Source organism: Prenolepis imparis, unplaced genomic scaffold (genome assembly GCF_030444845.1).
Source record: "Prenolepis imparis isolate NDT839.2.m4 unplaced genomic scaffold, iyPreImpa1.0 SCAF_4, whole genome shotgun sequence".
Taxonomy (NCBI): domain Eukaryota; kingdom Metazoa; phylum Arthropoda; class Insecta; order Hymenoptera; family Formicidae; genus Prenolepis; species Prenolepis imparis.
In genome coordinates, this window is record NW_028141162.1 from 1597053 (window position 1) to 1619905 (window position 22853).

A 22853-nucleotide genomic window follows, 5' to 3' on the forward strand; every position below is an offset into this window, starting at 1 on the left:
TGTGACAATTATCAGCTGATCCAGCTGATGACAGTTCGTGAATTCGAGACAGGTGCTGTTGTAATTTTTGCGCGACGATATTCCAAACTCGTAATCCTCTTTTACAATAAAATTCTTGCAACAATTTTTATAAACTTTATAGTTACGTCGGAGTTACACAATGTGATCAATGTGTGAAATCAACGTTAATATCAAAAAGTATAGTACTTTATATAACAGTAGAGATTAATAGCATTTTGCAATTTGCAGTGCAAATATTCTTTCGCTTAAAGAGGGAGAATCATGGAGTCACACGAAGCTAATGATGTAGCTAATAATGTAGCTTTAAATGCACAAACAGTGTTAAGATCATGTGTTCCAACAACTAACGAAGGTACATATAGATCCACTGGTAGACTGCTACTTTGCACCTTTAGATACTGGATGCTGTACCTTTATTTTGAAGTGCTTCTGCATCTAGTGCCACTAGCACAATTTTTCTGTTGCTATGTTTTAACTTATATTAATAGACTAAATTGCATATCAAATTACACAGAAGCTCGGCACACTGAATCAATTAATAATCGCACAAAAATGGCTCAAACTATATGTCATAATTATGGTACAAAAGATTATGGATGATAGTAATAATAGACACTTTGAATTTAGCTGAAAGATTACGAAATCTCCAAGAAGACAAGCACTCAAAATTAACGATTGGAGCGTTCTTTGAATTTATGAGAACTGCATACCAAGTTAATGACAGTTGCGAAGGTTTGGCTACGATACTAAGTGCTAATAGCGAAATTGATTGGCAAGCATTAGCAAAGATTAATTTAGATCTAAAAACGCATGGAGGTAATAAAGTCATTAATGACAATTGTAATTTCAATACTCAAGAACGGCAATACAAACACAATGATTCTGTACAAGAGTTATCGCCACAAACAACAAGTAAAGAAGCAAGTCCATGTATATCGAATAGTACAATATATTCGCACAATTCCACAATCTCCTGTACCAATATTTATGAGGCATGCAATAAGGATGACTCTACGCACGACTCTAACAGCGCAGAAAGTTCTAATAAATGTTTAGAAACAGGAGATGTCAGAGAAGTGAATCAGTTGTCAGAAAATTGTCAAACTTTAAATGAAAAGAAGAGAATTTCACAACAAAAGGAGGAGAGCGAACATGGTTTAGCAAAAATCATGAAGGAAAATCTAAGAGATATTTTACACGAAGGATTGTTAGACTCTGTTTTGCCGTACATGCTACCCAAATCTGCCCTATCGCAGCCTGTTATTAAAAAGTCTACCGTTGTCGCAGATGTTAAAAAGAATTCTTCATTGGGTAATGTGACTGAGAATAAAGCGGCAGCCTCAACTCATAAAGAACGGGACAAAGAGAAAAATAAGATAAACAAGAAATCATTAGAGTAAGTATTTTAGTTATGTAAAACAGTATATATATAATACTATATCATAATATATATTATATTATATATTATATACACACACATATACTGAGTTTTTGACATATAAAATACTGGAATTTTTGACATATAAAAATTAATGTAGCTTTATCCATTAAAGATATTTTTAACTTTGTAAACAACAAAATAATTTTTTATAAAGCCGCATGCATATCGAATGATATCAGCAACTTTAATTCGCGAGATATATCGTTTCAAGAGTCGATCTACTTGTGACGCGATATATTTTATTCCAAAATATACAATCGAAATTCACGCATTGCACGCGTACATAAATCCCGTGAAACGTATATATTAATAATAAACAAATAAGTACAATATCACAATTTTCCTTTATTCGAATTATTCGATCCAATGATTCATAATTATTCTGTGCACTTCCGATCCGATAGTTATGGGCGAATTATATTATTTAAAGCGCGATGTGAAATATATTTAAATCGAAAGATTGTAGAAACATTCTCGCGTACTAATAAATATCGGAATAAAACAATAATTTATAATTGCCATCGCTTATTCTATTTCTATCTTAAAGGAATAAATTGCGCGAAATATGTACATATACATACCTAATATGTACTTCGATAAATAATCGTCGCGTCAACACACTTAATCATCAATCATCAATTGTAATAATTGCGTGGAGAATAATTGCGTTTCTTCAATTAATACAACACATGTATACTCGGCGCTCGATCACGATCAAATGCGTACGCACATGACGCGTTGGTATGTTGGTATGCGACCTTGTGTGGGTGTGGCGGGTGGTGGGGGAGCGCCGGCGCGAGGCTGAAGAGTGGGGGAGCGCTGACGCGTCACGTGACGTGACCACGTGACGTGACCACGTGACGCCTGACGCGGCGCGGTAGGGAGAAAGGTGGGGGGGTGGGGGTGGGGGTCATGTCATTTCATTCTGTCATTCTCGTGGCTGCGTACGTCGTCGTTAACCTTCGTAACGCGATTGGGAGAATATTGAGAGATGTCAGATACGATCACGATTAATACTAGCGATCTAATATTAGCATTTATCGGTCCGCCTGATTAGGTAATCACGATTAATCATTTGTAAGAGTGATCACGGTGATGTAATATTTTTGAAGCGTGTATCTCGCATGATATATATGTATTTATTTGAAATAGGAATCTATGAAGTGTAGAGATTAATTGTTGTTTCAAAAGAACACATTTACATGTTCGATTATATATGTATTTGTTTTTGTTAAATATACCTCGAATATATGTATATCGCGTTTTGGTTTTGAATTCTTCGTCTATTCGACTGTAATTTACATACATACGTAATACTCATTTTCTTTCGGATCGAAAGCACAGAATAATACATAAGTGATCGAATGATTTAAAACACATAAAGAGATGAGAAAAGTGATGTATCGATTTCTTTATTAATAATACATTTAATTTCGTGGGATTTATATGTTCGAAATTAAATTACACTAAAATATATATATCTTTTTTGTTCAATTATTTTGTTATTTACAAAGTTAAAAATATCTTTAATAGACAAAGCTAGATTAGTTTTTATATGTCAAAAATTCCAGTATTAATATTACCTTAATTTAATTAATATTAATATTATCTCTTTATATATTCATCAATATGTTGTACCTTTTAGGAACGATGTGGAAATTCACGTATGTGACGAAGATAAGAATATTAAAAAAAACTTTCGATGTCCACAAAAACTTCTTATACAAAAAATGTGTTATTTTGCTGATGTCACTGCGGGCCAGAAGCTTGATGAGATAGACATATCGGTACATTGTGATGTCGTTATTTTTGACTGGCTGATGAGATGGGTGAAGAAGGATATCATAAAAAAATCCGAGTGGCCAGTTCTAGAGGCGAGTAATGTCATTCCAATTATGGTATCCGCTTGCTTTCTTCAAATGGAGCCGCTTTTGGAGAACTGTCTTCAATACTGCCATGACAACATGTCAGATATTTTGAAGACGTCAACAATTTTATCATGTCTAGACGATAATCTTCTCACAAGGCATGTATTTTATTATTTACATCAGTAGCATTTTTAATTATATTTTTGATTATATATTCTGATCATGTGGCAAGCAATAATAAATAGCTATTAAACTTTTTTCTTTTTCGTCATTTTATTGAGACACGATTATTATTGACAGACTGGCTGTATTATTTACAAATGAGGATGTCGAAATGTTAAAAGACAAAAAAGATAAAGTTCAGAGTCGTTTGTTCTGCAAATTAATCATGTCACTGGTGGAAGCCACTCCGGATAATAAGAAGGGACATTACAGTTCGTTGGCTATGCTGTTCAAATGTGGAAAATGCAACAAGAATGTTGTACAATCGATTTCCGATTTTGTGCCTTGCATCCCAAGCGCAATCAAAATTGACAACAAGGGAGCTGTTCATAGCAAACATGTCAGGTACACTTTGCAACACTTTACAACATATGATTTATACGCAAAAGATGAAAAATATCATTATTTTACAGAGACCTGACTTGGACATTGAACGATTATATCATTACCTTACGATCGGAGTTGCGTTCCTGGCGTAAAGTTTATTGGAGATTGTGGGGAGATTGCCATTTCTTGTTTTGCCAACAGTGCAATGTGTACTTTCCGATACATCAGATTGATTGGTGCTGTTATCATCCAGAATCCGCGCAATTCTTCGTCAATGAGCAACAGAGGCCTACGCCTTTTCCTCTGGGAAGATATCCATGCTGCAGTCAACGTGCCTATAGATTCGAAGCTTTGTCCAGTCAAAGTGGATGCAGGTACAAAGTTGGTATCAGCATATTATATTTTTTTGTAACTACAAAGGAATTAAAAAGAATTTACTTTTATTATATTAAATATTATTATTCAATTATGTATTGAATTATTATTTAATTATAATATATATACATATATATATATATATATATATATATATATATATATTGCAATATAATTATAATTATTAAATATATAGAAGTGTACATATATAAATATATATAATGTACATATAAAAATGTGGCTTACATGAAGTTCTTTTTTTATATGCTTTTGTATATTTGTTTTAGGAACATGTACCAGATGTAAAGAGCGAGAAAGAATTAAACGTTTTAAATATTCTGACAGCGAATAGAGAAGTAATAACCATCGAACCGCCCCAGCTCTTTTTCCCGGAAAAGATTACACGATTGGTGACACGTGATCCGTCTCTTCGACCAGGCAAATTAGTATGCAAGGATATAATGTGGTGGAATGGCATAGAACTCGTGCCATCAAGGCCGAAACTTGGTCTGCTCGGTAAATTGATTTTCAAAAAAAAATTCCTTTGTTTCTTATAAATTATTATTTATAATGCGCACAAAAACATTTTTTTTCTTTTCACAAAAACAGGAAAGATTTGGGGAGGTTCGGGACTCCGTCGATTACTTCAAGCGCAAGATTCGCAAAAATCTTTGCAGAAACTTCGTCGACAAATTTCCGCGACTACTGACCTTTTGTCTCCCGCTTCTTCGATTACGGACGAGGACGACGAGGACGATGGCGGAACCGCATACGAAGACAGTAGTGTAGACGACGAATCATATTACAGCGAAGAATCCAATACGTGCGCATTAAAACCAATGAATAATGCGAAGCATAAGTGAGAAATCGTATTGATAATATTTATATATAAAGCAAAATCACTTTGTCATCTTATCACATTTTTTAGAAACAACAGTAGATGTTGGAGCGGTAATTTAAACGTAAGACATAATCAAGATAATCAGAGAGATTTTGAAGAAAGAGCCGCGGCGCAAATGATAGCTCTTCTGACAAAGAGAACGGTTACGGAAAACTTTCTTTCGACATCTTACAACAAGCAACAACACAATTATAAGACTAAACAACCTATCGGTATGTTTCTCATGTGCAATGTATATGTAATTATATATTAAATTAAGCAAAAGCGAAATATCAATATCGCATAAATAATACATTATCTGAAACAGGTGGGACGTATACGAAGCTAGAAGCTGAATTTCGCGAACAGCTCGCGCAGTCTTATAAATATAAGAACTCTCTAATAGGGAAGACTCGTATGAAATCGAACAAGTCTTGATTTGCCCAAAGTTAAATAATTCATCTGGAATATCGTGTTGAAAAAATTATTCTGTCGATGTAACGTAAAGAGAAGAAGGAAACACTGCCATGCACAATACTCTCACATTGTTTAATAAATAATTTTATTTAATTAAATTCATTAAACTAAATTCATTAGAAAACACAAATTAAAAAAATAATGCGCATCTTACAACGCCGTTCATCATTATTAAAAAAAATTCATTGTAAAACTATATTACTGCAAAAATGTATTCAATATTGTATTTGTGGAATGAAAGATTTGCTTCTTTAACAATATAATTAGTAATTATTGTATGTTTCTGATTTTTTCTTGAAAATTATGTGAGTCTTATTCTTTATCAGTCGCTTCTATCAAGTCGCTTCTATCTAACAGTTTGTTCAACTCTGATTCTGTAAACACTACAAAAAAAATATCAACCTATTAATTTCTGTACAATTCTTTATATACATATTCTGGCGATCTGTATATTATGTGACAAAAACACTCACCTTCATGTTCAGAAGTAACAACTTTATATTCCTTAGATTCCATTAGCTGCTTGAGTTGTAACAAACCCTCTTTATTTAAAAAATTAATTCCACCCAATTCTTTTGACATAACTACTTTTTCTAAAATACGTTTAGTCTCGGCACGCTTCATTATCGCTTCATCAATCGTTCCCTTAGTGCATAGTCTATAGACAACCACAGGTTTCGTTTGTCCTATCCTATGACATCGTGCCATAGCTTGTATATCCGCTTGTGGATTCTGTATTTAAAATTCGTGAGCGTGAATAAAATGTAAATATTGACAGACATGAAAAAACCAGAACTATACCAGAATTATTAACTCACCCAATCACTGTCGTATATAATAACAGTATCGGCGCCCGCCAAATTTAATCCAACTCCACCAGCTCTAGTAGATATAAGGAACAGGAACATATTCGGATCGTCGTTGAAAATTTTAATATTTTCTTTCCTCATTTCGATTTTAGTAGAACCATCTAATCTCACATAATTATAATCTCGTAATGAGAGATAATCTTCGATCATATCCAAAATCATAGTCATTGTCGAAAATAGCAGAACTTTATGACCTCCCGCTTTAAGTTTCGCCAGCATAGCATCCAGCACTAAAAGTTTGCCGGAGGCTCTGATCAAATCGTTGTCGATTTTTGGCAAACCGACTGAATCCAATGGGCAATGAACCAAATATGGATGATTTACAATCTTCTTGTACATTGGCGCTAAAATATATATGGACATAAATGGAAATAATGAAGTAAATAATGTATTAAAAAATATGAATCAAATATATTGTTATAATGATAACTTACTTCTATTGTGATAACTAATACGGACAAAAAAGTCCATATTACGCTCTGTAACATCAGTATACTGTTTCCACATAAACAAATTTTGTAGGTCCGCGGGTTTCATTGCACGCCACTCATTTGTATCATTACTATTTTCGATTTCCTCCATCAAAATACTAGATGACATTTCATTTCCGAAATTATTTCCGACAGATCCGTATCTACTTCTCATGAAAGCTTGTCTTTTCGGTGCTTTACCATCTTGAGTCTGTATAACTAGATCCGATTTCTCAATTTTGCTCAATGTTTCTAAATCACAATTTAATACTGCTCTGTAAAGATCGTGTTGCAGTTCCGTGAGCGGTGCATAAACTACCAACTCCTTCTTAGGAGGAACCTTCAGATTAACTTCATCTTTTATTCGTCTTAACATAAATGGCTTCAAAATTTCACGCAATGATGATAATATATGTTTTTCTTCTTCTTGCTTCAAAACTTTTTCGGTGCCTCCCTGCTCAACCTCTTTAACGTTGAACCATGATTCAAACACTGCTAAATCATCAAAGATATCTGGTAATAAGAAGTTTAAAAGGGACCATAGTTCGGCTAAATTATTGTGAAGTGGAGTTCCAGTCAATATTAGTCTATTCATGGATTGCATCGTTCTCAAGACTCTAAAAAAATTAATCAATTTTTTAAAACAAAAGATGACAATATTTGTAAAATTAAAAGTTCTTTAAAAATATATATATATATTTTTTTTAACATTTATCATATAAAATATTTTTTTATTACTCTTATATTAATTTCGAAAATAACTTTTAACTATTGATGTTTTTAATTAATTAAGCAATCGACATACTTGACAAGCGCACAGTTATGATTTTTTATTCTATGTCCCTCATCTACTATGATATATCTCCATTTCTGAGATTGAAGAAATCTAACTTCCTGTAATGGCACTTCATAAGTAGTCAATACAACAGGCTGTGTTTTATAACCATTTAAAACATGGTATTTATTTTTTATATTTGTACGTATAGGCTCTCTTTCTTCTTTTGTACCATGGAGTAACACAACTGGTATATCAGGAGCGAATCTCTCAAATTCTACCATCCAATTTGGTATAGTGGAGAGAGGTGCAATTATCAAATAAGGTCCTCCTTGTTTCTTCTCTATAAGATGGCATATCAGGGCTATCACTTGTATTGTTTTCCCAAGCCCCATTTCGTCAGCTAGAATCCCATTGAAGGCATTCTCATAAAGCACCTTTAACCATTCGAAACCATCTTGCTGATAATCATATAATTCACCCTGAAAGTATTTTGGTTTAACAAAAGTGTTTTGCACAGTAGATGATTTCATTTCAGTAGGTGATGATTTCATTTCAGTGTCTGAATCTGCGGACAATTCTGCTTCTATCTCCTCTTGATTTAGATTTGTTAGGTCCTTTTTAGTCTGCATTTGTTTCTTGATCTATAATTTTAAATTAAATCCTCTTGTACTTGTATAATATTACAAACTATGATAAAAATTCAAATATTTTTTATTACTTACCTCTGGAAGTATATATTCTTGTACATTATATTTTTTTGAATCTGTCTGCTTTCTTATGCTTTTTCTCTTATTTGGCGGTGGTACATTTTCATTATTAACAACAGATTGGCCTTTCTTCTTGACATTCCTTTGTTTTTTAATTCTATTTACCAAGAAAGTCGAATAAAATTTACTTTCATTCAACAAGTGCATCAATCGCTTGTATCTTTGTTCATGTATTTCACGATTATATTCTTCTTCTGCAAGCCGTCTTCTTTCAAGCTCACTCTCGTTGAATCTTTTTCTTTTCTTTTTCTTTTCTTCTTCCAACGGTGTATTATTGAATTTGACATTACTGGCGAGTGGTATATCTTATAAAAGAGAAAATAAAATATATTAAATTATATTAAGATAAAATATACACATATATTTCTTCTTTACAAAATCATTGTTTGCATGTGGCTGAACGCAAATTTATTTTTTAGGATCTTCTAACGAAATATGTAAATTAATTAATATGTGACAAAAAATGAGAGCAAGCAAGATAGAACAAAATTTTATAAATTATTCTGATTATTAAAAATAGGTAAGATTCTTATTCTTTTAAGAAATCGGAATAATGTGCGAGTTTTTCTTTAACCAGAGTAAAACATGATTTTATTATCGAGAGAAATACTATATCGAACAAAGAGAAAAATGCTTACTAAAAATAACATAAATGTTCGCATTTTTTGTATCGATAAATAAATTTACCTGTGGAAGAAACTGAACAGTCTCCAGAATCAATCATATTTGAATTATCATCAACAAAATGATCGACATCCATTGTTATAACGATACAAGAGAATTAATCAAAGTCTAAATCCTTTAAAACAAAGCAAGAAACTCTTCGATCTTCGGTTGGAACAACGGTCGAAAAAAAAGTACGGTTAAAAATATGAACTGACACGAGAAACACGAAAGGACGATATGGGACGATACAAGATACAATACAAATTACGGTTGTAACTTGTAACGATAAATTGGCGCCAACAATATACAGGATGGCAACTGTCGAAACGTTAGTGAGAAGTATATAGGGAAAAAATGAATGCCTAATTTTTACGGTCATGTTGGCAATGTTTTCTTCAAAATCTTGGCTCCAAAATATGCTGAGAATAAAATTTTCCAAAATGCTGAAAAATAAATTTTCAATTTCTACATAAAGATGTATACGAGGAATTACAAATAAAAATAAAATGTTAACTTTAGTAGTCTGAATATATGTTTATTTTATCGATGTTGTTATAAAAGGAAGATATAAACATATGTAATTGTATAGACAATAAGTAATCCCCAAAATATTTATAAACAAAATATAACTTATATTTATAAATAAAGAAAAAAGTTAAAGAGAGGATAAAGATTTATAATCTTTAATAAGAGTAGAAGAAAATAATTATACATATAAAACAACAATAATGAGATTGTACATGTGTGTGTTTTGTGTGCATAAATTAATATTTATATAAATAATATGTATTTTATTGTACATAATATACGCGTAAATTCGTAAAACATACATAAATCGATGTCTTAATTAACAGTAATCGCGGAGCCTAATTGCCGCATCAATTTGTAACATTCCTGAAGACGTTTCCTGTCCCCTATTCGTTCAAGCGTTTTGGCGGCCTCCGCGAGCATACCGGCGCGTTCTCCCGGCGAAGCTAAGAGTAGCGTTGGCAGATGTCTGCACGCCAAACATAACGCGACCGCGTGTTCCCGCTCGCCGTTGTTCTGCTCCTGCGATCGATCCTTGCCGCATATGATCGAGGAACGCGAGTTTCTGTGGTGCAGACTTCGATCTAGCAAAATCTGAGTCTTCACCGGCGTCGCTCCAGCCATAATGCGTGCTGTGGCTTCGTACAGAAACACTCGTGCCAATACAGACTGAAAAATAAATAGCACATTCTATATATATCTTAGATAATTTTCTATGTGTATGATAAATTTTATTTTATTATGTCATTGTGTAAATTTCGCTGATTGAAAACTGATATATGAGATTACAGCTTACTGGGATATGTTGACACAATTGTCTCAGGCATGCCAAGTCTCGTTGGAATCCCGCAAGAGACATACTCGCGACAGGTTTTTCCAACTCTACATCTTGATTCAAGTCTTGCCACAGTGTTGTGCGTATTTCGAGAAGCCAGTCACAGACCCATAATTGAGTAAGCTGAAAAAGAGTAAACGTAATAGATTAGTATGCGGCAAAGAGATAAGAACACATTCGCACACATATGAATCACAAGTAGACATAAAACTATTATATGGTGCTGCGACCTGCCACAGGAGTTGCACTGCAGGAGTATTGCATAGTTATATTTCATGCAATGCAACTACAATGCACACTTGTAACAGGTAAACGATAGCACAGGTTACACTTGAAAGAGAGTAGTACCTTCAAATAAAGTATAACTATTTTAAATATCTCTAATGTTCAATCAATGGGGAACTCTTGAAATTTTTACAATAATAGCAATAGCTTTTGCACAAAAATATATACTGATCTCTTTTAAGCAAAAATATATAATCTTTTATCTATAAATTTTTCAATTCTTTTACAAATACAAAGTTTCACGACCAATAAGTCTGCAATATTCTTGCTATTTCAGCTTAAATATAGACTAATATCACACATTTAATATTATGTCTGTCAATTATTCGTAATTAAAATCTATTACAATTAATCTGATAACTTACCAAGATTTTTTGTGACGATTGCTCCTTGCAATGATAGTACACCATTGATTGTTCAAGTAGCAGTCCTGCCTGATCAATGAAACGCGTGGAAACCAACTTAGTAGAATGTTTCGCTGCCTGCAGAACATTGAGTACGGCATGTGGTAAAGGACTGCTGCTGCTATTGTCACTGATTTGGAAATTCCTTTCGTAAGGAAATTTACTCTCCACGATGTTCCACGCCTTCGAATCTTCCTCTCCTAATCTCCAACTCGCAGCGGCGCAAATCACCGCTCCCCACCATAATCCAATTTCGTCTTCACACGCTGCAAAGAAAAAAGAGATGAAATTGATGATGTAATTTGTAATATCTCCTATCAAATTTTTAATTTGAAAGATTAGGTCAACTTTACACATAGATACGGATATGATATAAAAAAATATATTATTCATATATAAAAATTTCATTATTTCACATATAAAATATATAAAGACTTTTTGTAAATTTTTTAAATAGTAAATTCTCGTACTTGCTACACTGATCTTGTCAATAGATGGGAAACAGGCGTCCACTTCTGCAGAAGCCATAATGGTTCGTCCTAATTCGAGTACGGTAGACGCGTGACACTCTCCAGCTGTACCGGTCAGTAAACGCAAGCACTGCTCGATCAGATGATCTCTGTAGGCGCGGGCCGCGTACGATAACGGGTCCGCTCGGCTGCTTTGCGATGTGAACTCGCTGTCGGACTGTTTCTTGTACCGCCACCTCTCTCTCTGCGACGCCAAAAATCTGGCACCTTCATCAGTCATGATCCACTTCAATTTCGGGGGAACGGCGCACGAGGACAGCAAGGCGCGTGCTTTACCCAGATAATATTTGTGTATGTACGGGAAGAAAGATTGCTTCAAACATAACGCGGCGTTCACGTATATCTCCGCCAGCAGCGGCTTCGGCATACTCTCGCCGGCGACCTCGGCGTAATTGACGGCGCATAATGCGAGATACACCGTCGAATCTTTCGTACCCTCGGACAAACGAAGGCAGAGCATGTGTTGGTAGACGACCGCTATCTCCACAGACATTTCCGCTTGCTGCCGTTCTGATTTCTCTGAAAACCACTTGCCGATCAGGGTGACCCATCTTCCCAGCCATAATTTATGAAGAATTTGCCTCAGTATTTGCCACGTGGTCGCGAGAAAGATCTCTGTGCGCGACAACGGGAAAGACCGGCCAAAGTATTGCAACCATTGATGTAAATCTCGATACGCCTGGGTGTACTCGTGTTTGGATATATTAAATTCGGCCTGACGTCGCCAACGACGTAGCTCGAGGAAGATCTTGCTGTCGGTAGGAAAAACTGGATCACCGTAAAGCATCAATTTAGAGAGACCACCCACCAAAAGTATCAGATTGGTGAACCAGAGAATAACGTTGCTCCACAATTGTTTGTCCGATTCCGGCTGATCTGGTTACCAAAGAAGAAGAAATATCAGCGATAGTGAATTCATCAAATTAAAAAAAAATCTTTACCTTGATAATTGAGTATCGTCCTTCCGTCCAATTTCGTGTTCAAATAATCGTAATTGAATTTTCCAACGTTGTTTATGAGAATACCAAGAGGATTGAACGCTAAAAAGAGTAGCATAAATCCGCACAGGGTCAATCGGGTGTGATCTCTCATGCCTGCAGAGGTGGACACGGGATGAAGATTCTGCAGAACATCCGAATCGTCCTTTATCGACGACGGAGAAGGCGGCGACATCGGCGCGGGTGCAGGCGACAGGGACGGCTCGCTCGAATCTGAACGCGGAGGCGTAAGTTCCCCGCACACCAGGAGGTCGCGAAGATTCTGCCGTTGAGCTGTCATTTTCAACGACATATTCTCGGCTTTCAACTTCGTGTTCGTGTTTTGCAAATACCTATAATTATACGCGAGAGCTAATTAGAAAATTTGCTCCTCATCAATGTACACACGAGATAAGATTAATTATCCTTGCCTGATATAATCGATAGTTTTCCGTAAAATCGCCGACTTGTTTAACTTGGCGTCGATGCCGACTATAATGTTCTTTAATTCAATTATCCTATCGTTGATCGATGTCCTGTAACGTCGCTCGATAGCATTGTGAGCGCTGCGTTTCACTTCTCTCACTCTTGGTACACCCACGTGTGCGCCTGTGTTTAGCCGATTAATTTGTACTTTGTCGGTGTCGAGTACTACAGGAATCCCTTAAATTGAATACAAATATATTGATATGTTTTACTAAAATTATATAACTATATATGTTTTTTGTATAATAATTATATTATAATATAATAAATTATACTATACTATAGTATTATACTATGTGTATTTATAGTATAATACTATAATATTATACTCAGACAAGATTATAAATATTTTGGAAATAAGCTTATCTACTTTTATATTTACCAGTAGTTAACACTGCTCCGTTTGCAGTATTTACAAGAGTATGTATCTGATGTTGAACAGGAGTCGATGTAATAGTCTGTTGGCCACCTTTAGCATACACAAGAGACTCTGATTTTATCAATTTAGCTGGTAGAAGTAGCTGCCGTTGTTGAGTAACTGGAGCCAAGGTTACAACATTTGGCGATTGAACATTAAAATTCACATTTTGTGGTATCGTGTATTGTGAGCTAAACACTGTAGGCGTTGTTGAAGCCACTGATATTCTCTGTGGTCTATTTTGTGGTATGGATGTAATATCTTGCTGCATATAAGTAACAGGTTGATTACTATCCGTCACTGATTGCTGTGTTACTATAACATTTGTATTTGGTGATTCAAGGATAGCTGTATCCTTGAATTCTTTAAAATCCTTGAATTCATTATTGTTAATATTTAAGAAATCAAACGTATCCCCATCCACCGGCATAGGCTCTTCCAACTCAGAAAGTAAAGCCTCGTCGCTGAAAAGCTCATTTTTCAATAATTCACTCTCGCAATTTGTTAGAAGATCTGCAATATATAACAGACAATTATCACAATTAGGCAATATAGTAAAATATTGGTAAATATTTAATACTAAGTGTCAGTTTTTTAAATTTATTAATTGTATATTATCAATCTTAAACTGTTAAAAATTAGATATTAAATATAAAACATCAATCATGATAATATGAAATATAAAAAATTATTTCTAAAGCATTTCTTGTGAGTGAAGAAATTTATATTATATATATAATAATTTTATTAAGTAATTGAAGAGCAAATTATTTTGATGTTACTTTCGCATAGGTTCATGCAGTACTATGCAGACAGATAAAATACAATGACATGTCAACAGCTGAGAAAGATAATACCTGCTGATAAAATAACAGTGCTCGAAACTTTTCGCGCGAGTCTAGGATATCTCCGAGATATTGGAAGGAAAAATGCTTAGCGAGAAATTACATTGCCGATGAGACCTACCATCGATGCCAGTGACTTCGTTCAAATTGAAGCTGTCATTCGATTGAAAATTGGAGAAATCATTGTCTTGGGCCGGTGCCCATCCGCCCGGGTCTGCCATTACGTAACCCGCGTTGTGTCAAATTTTTTAAAATATTTCGTCGCATCGAAATAAATCCAACAATACGACGGATAGCTCGTGCGAGCGCAACACCGACATGTCAAGTGCAATAACTAAAAAATTACAAACGATCGTATGATCATTGCACGGCCAATCCGGACGCCGCAACAGATCGGACGATGTTACGTCATCAAGCGCGATACTAAACTCGCGAAAATGACGCCTTCGGCGTTCTTTCGCAGGATCGAAAATACGAGAATCCGTCCAATTTGTCAACGTATTAAAAGCGCCCTTTCAGTCATTCGTTTTTTCTGATTTGTCATTTATCGGCTCTATCTGATAAGCGGCGTGAGAGAAGCGATAAGCCGGTATAAATAAAAAAGTAATTGAAGTGTTAAGGTGCCTTTTCATCGTGACGCTCGACGCTCATTTTTAGCGTCAAAAGACGTCACGTGACCAAAAATAAAGATACCAATTCGTCAATTTTGGTCACGTGACGTCTTTTGACGCTAAAGGCTCATTCAGACAGGACTTGTCAAGCGTCAAGCAGCGAGCAGCAACCAATAAGGGTGCCGTCACATGGGGCGTAACTTGCGTAAGCGTAATCAGCGGATCGCCAATCACCGAGTTATTCCGATAGAGCCCTTCGTCGAGCTCTATCGGAATAACTCGGTGATTGGCGATCCGCTGGTTACGCTTACGCAAGTTACGCCCCATGTGACGGCACCCTGATAGGCCGAGTTTTTCGCGCAGTGACGTCACGCAGCTCGATGCGACTCGCGTTGCGAGATATCGAGATTTCGATATAATATCGAAACTTATATCGCGTATCTGGTCGCGCAGGCGCATCTCTCTGGAGTCTCTTCTTTCGTGGCGACGACGGGACGTGAATTTTCTACGTACGTTTCTGTCAATATTTTCGAGATTCTTTAGGAATTTGGCTCGAATTGCAATATCCTTTCTCGCTGTATGTAAAATATAAGTATATATTTTCGTTCGCCGACATCCCGGCAGCTTCATTAACTTGGCCGGGAGACACAAGACGTCAAATTTCGCTCTCGTTGATTTTATACGCGAGCCACGTGCATATTTCGCGTCATACGTAAAACATTTCGTGCAAAAATCTTTCGAACAACGACGAAAAGTTATATTTAAGAATCTAATATCACGCTCGAAACTTGAAATGTAACTTACATTATTATATATTCGTTCGATTCGTATGAAAATTTTCAGAAACATTTAGGTTAGGGTTCTTACACGATAATCTGCTACATAAAAATTTAGATGGATTATTCGCTTTTAAAAGGAATCCTCTGAAGAAATATCATCACAATTTTAATTTATAAGCATAAATGTGTTGATTTTTATTTAAAAAAAAACTTTAATTAAATCGGGCTTGATAAAAGATTCATATTTTTAGAATGAGAAATCTTCCCAATTTTTCTCGTATTATTTACGACTCACTTTCTGTATAGGATATTGATAAGATATAATATTTTAAATCTAACAGTTACGTACAATTGTTTGTTACAGATTGACACAACATGACCAACTCAAAGGGTTACAGACGTGGTACGAGGGACTTGTTCTCCCGCAGGTTCCGTAAACATGGAACCATTCCCCTATCCACGTATATGAAAACGTACAAAGTCGGCGATATTGTCGACATTAAGGGAAACGGTGCTGTGCAAAAGGGTATGCCGTATAAAGTCTATCACGGCAAGACCGGTCGCGTCTTCAATGTGACGGCGCACGCTCTGGGAGTCATCGTGAACAAGAGGGTGCGCGGACGTATCATCGCCAAGAGAATCAACGTTCGCATCGAACATCTGAGCCATTCAAAATGCAGAGACGATTTCCTCAAGCGCGTCAAGGAAAACGAAAGGCTCAGGAAGGAGGCAAAGGAGAAGAATATACGCGTCCAGTTGAAACGACAGCCGACCGCACCGTCTAAAGCGCATATCGTGTCGGGACGTGAAGCGCCCATCTTACTTGCGCCTGTTCCATATGAATTTATTGCTTAAACTATTGAATAAACTATAAAAATTTTCAAAATAAAAATCAGAATTATTATATTACCATTGCGTAACATCACTTAAGAGTCTGAATAATTAATGCTGTCTTCTTTTAAGAAATTACATGTATCGCATATGAAATTATTGTTTACATGTTTGCATATTTAAATTTCAAATTATATAAATATATTGCACATGACAAATGAAATGCATATTCTCATAACAATATTTTTATTCTCAGTCATATTTTCTTTACATTTGTATAGAATCTGATAGTGCTTCCAACGTTTCTCTCTATATCAATGGACACTTAAATTATTGTAATAATGTAAATTATTCATTCTCTTCCAAAGACAGACTAGCTTTCGGACATACATTATAAATAAATATAGCATTACACGTAAACTTTTTTCAATTTTACTGAAATAATCGGTGGTTTATACGAACCAAAAGTTCTCTAAAATTTAGATAAATTATGAAATCCTATCTCGCGCTTCTTCCTATTTATACTATAGGGGCCAAACCATAATTAAACATATATCATTCTCATAAATAATTTAACATACCATTAGAACATTCAGATTCACTGCGCACTTTGTTAAAATACGAAAATTAGCATAGCAGGAGTGTGCTTAACTTTACAATTGCTATTTATATATTAAACTTTAACTACAATCACGCGATTGATAGAACAGAATATAACCAGTTTCAGAGCTCTTTTGAATATCTGATGTGAGTCCATAAAAATCTTCTATAGTTGACGCATCAATTTTCTGGAAACATAAAAATATCTGATTTTTTTGTTCTAAATATGTTTTGATAATGTCTATATTATATGGATAAGACACATTTATGTAAAAATTAAAGAACTTACATCGACCATATCATCGTCAAAGAGCAACCAGAATCCATGGCTTTTAACTATAGAAATGTAATGCCCTCGGTTAGGCCCACTTCCACAATGTATCACAACTGCCACCAAATCATACAAACGATCTGGGTTTACAGCATCATCACTCTGTAATTAAAATAAATATATATTGCTATTAAACATGAAATAATTATATATCATTGCCTTGAAGAGAAATAACAATATTTTTTGTATTTATAAATGATATTTTTCTAAATATTATATTAAACACACACATATGTGAAATAATCATATAATTCCTAAGATTGCATTTTAAAATATTTTATAGGATAAAAAAACTTACAGTATTGAAAAGTCTGAGTTCCAATGGAAAAACTACCCTGTGAGATACTTTTATGTGACGATTATACTGTTCCACATATTTAAATCTCTTTAGATGCAATGCTAGGATCATAGGTAGTTTTTTAACTCTCATGCGTTTCTGTAATTCACAAAAAACAATCATGTTTCAATGAATGAATTTGTTCAAAAGGCGACAACGAATCGAATATTGTGTATGGTTAATACCTGAGCTTCCTGATAACTACTGCAGTGATCACATTTGAATTTGTTATCACTACACAGGGTCTCTGTATTGGAGAAGCATCGGAGGCAGTGCGTGATCGAAGTGTTTTGATCTACATCAACTTGTAGATCAAAAAAGTCCTCGTCTTTGCTAGAAACAGTCTCACAGTTAAGGCAGCGTGTTTCCGAGGTCAGTATTCCTTGGAATATCTCGTGAACCCATGTAGGTTCCGGTGGCGAACCAGCAGCATCTCCTGCTCCACACTTCCCTCCGGCCGGCTTGTTCTGAGTTCTCTCCGCTAACGTACAAAATGATAATCAATAATCATAAAGATATCAAGATCATAAGATGCGCTATAAAAATACTTACCCAGAATAATTTCATTTATATGATTTATGAGGAAGTTCAAAAACTCGTGCGCATCTTGTTGCATATAATTATCAAATTCCTCTGAAAAGAGATATTAGAGTTATTTACAACATTTACTATAAAACACATTTATGATGATGCTTTATATACCGACCTTTCTCTTTTCTCAGTCTGGCAATAAATTTTTTTGGTGCTATAGAACCTACTTTTTTCTTTTGTGTTGCAATACTGTAAAACAGGTCTGCTAGGCATGTTAATAGTGTCTCCTTAGTTCGCTTATTTCTGGCTTTGTATTCTAAAACTTTTTCTCTAAACGGCCGACAAAAATATAAAGCTTGCAACACTGAATTACTATAACAAGTGTTACCAAACTGCAAAAAGATATTATTTTTATTGTGTTGAATAGAGTTTATAATGTAAATTAAATAGGCTTACAATATATGAGTTTTTAATCTTTGAATTATATATATATATATATATATATATATATATAATTTCATCAGATATAATGTTACACTTACATTGACTAAGCCGAAATAATGTTCGTTAGGTGGAAACTGATCAGAGCCAATATCTCTTTCTAATTGTGATATGTTTGCACCCTAAAACATTACAAATAAAGATATTATTTGCTATTTCTACACACAATGTTTATTACACAATATTAAATTTACATATTTGAAAATATATATTTTGAAAAAATTTACATAAATTAGATATTATAAATTAGATAATTTGTCATTAAAATAATTGATTGACAAAAAAATATAATGGAATAAAATTTTGTAAAATGTGACAGTGTATAAAATTACAATATACGTCAATGTGTAGTTCATTAAAGAAAATCTTGCAGAAATAATTATGATGAAAAACATAAATATTAACGTAATTTACTAATTTTTCGATATCTCTTCTTTTGTGTAAAAATACAGAAAATAATATATATAATGGTATGGCACATTGATCGTGATATCAGTCGCAGGAATGTGCGTACGTAAGTATATCAAATGAACTGCCAAAGCTTCGTATCTCCGTTTTCGAGGATTATTTATCCCGGGATCATTTTTCAAGGCCCCCGGTGTGTACATACATATGTACATACATACATATGTATGTATGTATGCGGTGTAATATATACTTACCATTTTATGACACAATAATTCGAGCGTGACACTGACAAGCACTTAGCACGGACTTTAGCAGCGGCATAAACTCCATCGTATATCGACGGATGCGGGATCCTGTCTTCTAGCTAGAGCATTTCCACGCGGATGAGATATCGTCGCGGCACCGCAGCTGTAACAGCGCTCTTCCCTGCTTCCCCGGGTTCCACGTGTCCGTGGCTGTCGCGCAAAAAACGTCGTCGGCCGACAAGCTCGATAATTTTCACCACGATCTGGCCCTCTCGGATCTGAGGTTCTCGCACTCGGCGTTTCTTCGTTCTCGCGACGACGAATCGGCCGAAATGGACTTGCAATAATCCCGTCGTCGCACCTCTCTCCGGGAACTCGCGATCTCGAGCAGTCAAAACGCACCCCTCCCCTGCCCCCACCCTCCGGCCGATTACGTCATAGAGTTCTCGAAGAGAGCTAGATGCGCTCGCGAGAAATGATGTTTATGATCCGTGAAAATGCGGCTTCAAATTTCCGCCAATTGCGATCAGAGTCCTTAGAAATACTTGTAGGGACTATAATCGCGACCAATCACGAACACGTATTTATTCGTATTTATTTCTTAGAGCATATAGGCCGGTATTCATAGTCGGTTCTTAGGGTGCCGTCACATGGGGCGTAACTTGCGTAAGCGTAACCAGCGGATCGCCAATCACCGAGTTATTCCGATAGAGCTCGACGAAGGGCTCTATCGGAATAACTCGGTGATTGGCGATCCGCTGGTTACGCTTACGCAAGTTACGCCCCATGTGACGGCACCCTTATATTTAAGAATGTCTTAAGATGCCTTTTCATGCTGACGCTCGACGCTCATTTTTAGCGTCAAAAGACGTCACGTGACCAAAAATAAAGATACCAATTCGTCAATTTTGGTCACGTGACGTCTTTTGACGCTAAAAATGAGCGTCGAGCGTCAGCATGAAAAGGCACTTTTATACCTTTCTCTCTCGCACATATGTTGTGAACACTTTCAGCCAGTATTCTCCCTCCATATCTATATGCTCTGTTATCGCATGGCTTTTAGCCAATCAACTTGCAACTTTTCTGTAAGAGCCGAATTTGCGCATACGTTTCTCTTGCGAATGAATTCAAGAATCGAGCCCCTGATTGGTCAATTAAATGTCATATTCCGATAAATGGATTTTTGAACTCTTGAAAGTAAGGTTAAGTCGTGTGACCTGTTGTTTTAAAACATGGATCAATTGATAGCCTTTGAACTTGAGCTCTGACAAATTTTGTCTCAATTAAATTGTGTCAAATACGACAAAGATGTTACGAATATTCGCGAATCCAAAGTGTCCTCTCGGCTGTCACTTTTATCTGACGGTAAATTTTAACGATTGTCTTTATTTTATGAAAGACTCAAAGATTTCTATAAATTTTTAATAATTTTATTATTCGTCGCAATATAGAGTTATATAAGAGCTTGCATTGAATCTATGAAAGTGTCTTGTTACAGTATGCACGAGCTTCGACTGAAAGTAAGAAGGAATTTTCAGAAAAGTTGGAAAATGGTCCGCAATTCGAGGACTTTGTAAAAGATACTGCTCAAGAGTACAATGGAAAGTTAAAATTGGAAAAGGGTGAATCGGAACGACTGAGACTACCACCATGGTTGAAAACGGAAATACCTATAGGCAAAAGTTACAGTAAGATAAAGTCACAGTTAAGGCAATTACGGCTGAGCACAGTCTGCGAGGAAGCCAGATGTCCCAACATTGGAGAATGTTGGGGCGGAGGTGCTCATGGTACAGCAACCGCTACCATCATGGTTTGTATGAAAAATGATTTAACTATTATATTGAAAAGTCTTAAGGGAATTATCCCACATTAATGATATATAGACTTGATTTAATTGTTTTAATATAAGTAGCATCAAATAAATTTTAAACTTGTATGAAATAAATAAATCTCATTTAAGCCAAGATAACAATGGCTGATTATTTAGTTAATGGGAGATACGTGTACCCGTGGCTGCCGTTTCTGTTCGGTTAAAACTGCACGTACACCACCACCATTAGATGCAGAAGAACCAATCAATACTGCTAATGCAGTAACAGACTGGGGTGTGGATTATATTGTTCTAACATCCGTGGATCGTGATGGTTAATTGATTATACAGGCCATTCTCTAGATAGCACAAATAAATTATAGAAGCCATTCAATGCATATCAATTATTTCAGATTTAAAAGATGGCGGGGCCAGTCATATCGCATCGACTGTCAAAGAGATAAAAAAGAGGTAACAAATGTTTTTTCTTTTCTTATTTGTTTATATATATTTATTTATGTAAAATAAAAAAGAAGTGGCTCATCTTTAGATATCATATTGTAGAGATTTAATTTATTATGTTGCAGAAGCAGTATTCTAGTAGAATGCCTGGTACCAGACTTTAGAGGAGACGAAAATTGTGTCGCTACGATTGCAAATTCCGATCTAGATGTGTTTGCGCATAATATCGAAACTGTGGAACGTCTAACTCCCTACGTTCGAGATAGACGCGCTCAATATAGGTATATATATTCATTATAAATTTATCATAACATATAATTAGTAATAATATTATATAGTCTCATATGTATGTTATTTAATGTATACACATTTATTAATTCAGATTTTAAAAATCTATTGTTTATTATGTACAGGCAATCACTGGCCGTATTGAAAGCAGCTAAAAAGTTCAATCCTAACTTAATCACAAAATCGTCAATAATGTTGGGTCTCGGCGAGAGCGATGAGGAAATTAAACAGACAATGCGGGACCTAAGAGATGCTGATGTAAATGCTCTAACATTGGGACAATACATGCAACCCACTAAAAGGCATTTAAAAGTCATCGAATATGTAACGCCCGAGAAATTTAAAGCATGGGAAAATCTAGGAAATCAACTAGGTTTTTTGTATACCGCCAGCGGCCCGTTAGTACGATCATCGTATAAAGCTGGAGAATATTTCTTGACGAATATATTGAAACAACAAAAGAAGGAACAGATCGATGATCATACAGTAGTATAAAAAGAATAAAAAATTCTAGTCTAGTCCTGTAAACACAAGTTTGTAAAATATAATATTATTAGGAGTCATTTTGTAGTTATTTATAGCATGAATTTTTCTGTCAGTCGGCACTGCATTGAATGAGATTCCAACATCGCTCTGGAGTCGTATATATA

General features: G+C 35.2%; 6 protein-coding genes across 7 annotated transcripts; 3 read left to right on the plus strand and 3 right to left on the minus strand.

Annotated features, from left to right (window-relative positions):
• Window positions 1-2: 2 nt before the first annotated feature.
• Window positions 3-5881, plus strand: LOC145934688 (uncharacterized). Its single transcript, XM_083035330.1, has 9 exons — window positions 3-373; window positions 649-1417; window positions 3108-3488; window positions 3631-3897; window positions 3966-4260; window positions 4542-4770; window positions 4864-5113; window positions 5183-5367; window positions 5463-5881. The coding sequence occupies exons 1-9, from the start codon at window positions 283-285 to the stop codon at window positions 5570-5572; spliced, it is 2577 nt and encodes an 858-aa protein (XP_082891456.1). The 5' UTR covers window positions 3-282; the 3' UTR covers window positions 5573-5881.
• Window positions 5858-9407, minus strand: LOC145934689 (lymphoid-specific helicase). Its single transcript, XM_083035331.1, has 7 exons — window positions 9183-9407; window positions 8451-8800; window positions 7756-8369; window positions 6915-7567; window positions 6430-6824; window positions 6085-6343; window positions 5858-5994 (listed from the first exon to the last, which is right to left on the minus strand). The coding sequence occupies exons 1-7, from the start codon at window positions 9253-9255 to the stop codon at window positions 5924-5926; spliced, it is 2415 nt and encodes an 804-aa protein (XP_082891457.1). The 5' UTR covers window positions 9256-9407; the 3' UTR covers window positions 5858-5923.
• A 426-nt stretch (window positions 9408-9833) lies between these two features.
• LOC145934687 (sterol regulatory element-binding protein 1-like) lies at window positions 9834-14821 on the minus strand. The gene is made up of 8 exons (XM_083035328.1): window positions 14591-14821; window positions 13589-14137; window positions 13152-13383; window positions 12685-13073; window positions 11684-12619; window positions 11175-11479; window positions 10486-10647; window positions 9834-10358 (listed from the first exon to the last, which is right to left on the minus strand). The coding sequence occupies exons 1-8, from the start codon at window positions 14688-14690 to the stop codon at window positions 10005-10007; spliced, it is 3027 nt and encodes a 1008-aa protein (XP_082891454.1). The 5' UTR covers window positions 14691-14821; the 3' UTR covers window positions 9834-10004.
• A 627-nt stretch (window positions 14822-15448) lies between these two features.
• Rpl21 (ribosomal protein L21) lies at window positions 15449-16751 on the plus strand. Of its 2 annotated transcripts, none has more exons than XM_083035909.1 (2): window positions 15449-15589; window positions 16224-16751. In XM_083035909.1, the coding sequence occupies exon 2, from the start codon at window positions 16235-16237 to the stop codon at window positions 16712-16714; it is 480 nt and encodes a 159-aa protein (XP_082892035.1). In that variant the 5' UTR covers window positions 15449-15589; window positions 16224-16234; the 3' UTR covers window positions 16715-16751. The 2 variants fall into 2 exon arrangements, with proteins under 2 accessions (XP_082892035.1, XP_082892036.1); XM_083035910.1 differs by having other exon boundaries at window positions 15532-15657.
• A 168-nt stretch (window positions 16752-16919) lies between these two features.
• Window positions 16920-20057, minus strand: Usp12-46 (Ubiquitin-specific protease 12/46). Its single transcript, XM_083035908.1, has 8 exons — window positions 19653-20057; window positions 19032-19112; window positions 18665-18881; window positions 18511-18591; window positions 18144-18439; window positions 17920-18057; window positions 17580-17723; window positions 16920-17478 (listed from the first exon to the last, which is right to left on the minus strand). The coding sequence occupies exons 1-8, from the start codon at window positions 19653-19655 to the stop codon at window positions 17371-17373; spliced, it is 1068 nt and encodes a 355-aa protein (XP_082892034.1). The 5' UTR covers window positions 19656-20057; the 3' UTR covers window positions 16920-17370.
• A 759-nt stretch (window positions 20058-20816) lies between these two features.
• Window positions 20817-22764, plus strand: Las (lipoyl synthase, mitochondrial). Its single transcript, XM_083037071.1, has 6 exons — window positions 20817-21008; window positions 21142-21453; window positions 21631-21787; window positions 21867-21924; window positions 22041-22196; window positions 22329-22764. The coding sequence occupies exons 1-6, from the start codon at window positions 20952-20954 to the stop codon at window positions 22696-22698; spliced, it is 1110 nt and encodes a 369-aa protein (XP_082893197.1). The 5' UTR covers window positions 20817-20951; the 3' UTR covers window positions 22699-22764.
• The last annotated feature ends 89 nt before the right edge of the window (window positions 22765-22853 follow it).

What these genes read in the sequence shown, in the direction of transcription:
- LOC145934688 (XM_083035330.1), top strand. Translation starts at nt 283, where the DNA reads ATGGAGTCACACGAAGCTAATGATGTAGCTAATAATGTAGCTTTAAAT. An exon ending in TGTTCCAACAACTAACGAAG is followed by an intron (nt 374 to 648) that starts GTACATATAGAT and finishes CTTTGAATTTAG; the next exon opens with CTGAAAGATTACGAAATCTC. An exon ending in GTTCATAGCAAACATGTCAG is followed by an intron (nt 3,898 to 3,965) that starts GTACACTTTGCA and finishes ATTATTTTACAG; the next exon opens with AGACCTGACTTGGACATTGA.
- LOC145934689 (XM_083035331.1), bottom strand. Translation starts at nt 9,255, where the DNA reads ATGGATGTCGATCATTTTGTTGATGATAATTCAAATATGATTGATTCT. An exon ending in AAGAATATATACTTCCAGAG is followed by an intron (nt 8,370 to 8,450) that starts GTAAGTAATAAA and finishes TTAAAATTATAG; the next exon opens with ATCAAGAAACAAATGCAGAC. An exon ending in TATTAGTTATCACAATAGAA is followed by an intron (nt 6,825 to 6,914) that starts GTAAGTTATCAT and finishes TATATATTTTAG; the next exon opens with CGCCAATGTACAAGAAGATT.
- LOC145934687 (XM_083035328.1), bottom strand. Translation starts at nt 14,690, where the DNA reads ATGGCAGACCCGGGCGGATGGGCACCGGCCCAAGACAATGATTTCTCC. An exon ending in CGAAGTCACTGGCATCGATG is followed by an intron (nt 14,138 to 14,590) that starts GTAGGTCTCATC and finishes TATATATTGCAG; the next exon opens with ATCTTCTAACAAATTGCGAG. An exon ending in AATTGTGTCAACATATCCCA is followed by an intron (nt 10,359 to 10,485) that starts GTAAGCTGTAAT and finishes TTTATTTTTCAG; the next exon opens with TCTGTATTGGCACGAGTGTT.
- Rpl21 (XM_083035909.1), top strand. Translation starts at nt 16,235, where the DNA reads ATGACCAACTCAAAGGGTTACAGACGTGGTACGAGGGACTTGTTCTCC.
- Usp12-46 (XM_083035908.1), bottom strand. An exon ending in GTAGTTATCAGGAAGCTCAG is followed by an intron (nt 18,058 to 18,143) that starts GTATTAACCATA and finishes TGTGAATTACAG; the next exon opens with AAACGCATGAGAGTTAAAAA. An exon ending in AACTCAGACTTTTCAATACT is followed by an intron (nt 17,724 to 17,919) that starts GTAAGTTTTTTT and finishes TTTTAATTACAG; the next exon opens with AGTGATGATGCTGTAAACCC.
- Las (XM_083037071.1), top strand. Translation starts at nt 20,952, where the DNA reads ATGTTACGAATATTCGCGAATCCAAAGTGTCCTCTCGGCTGTCACTTT. An exon ending in CAGCAACCGCTACCATCATG is followed by an intron (nt 21,454 to 21,630) that starts GTTTGTATGAAA and finishes CTGATTATTTAG; the next exon opens with TTAATGGGAGATACGTGTAC. An exon ending in AACATCCGTGGATCGTGATG is followed by an intron (nt 21,788 to 21,866) that starts GTTAATTGATTA and finishes CAATTATTTCAG; the next exon opens with ATTTAAAAGATGGCGGGGCC.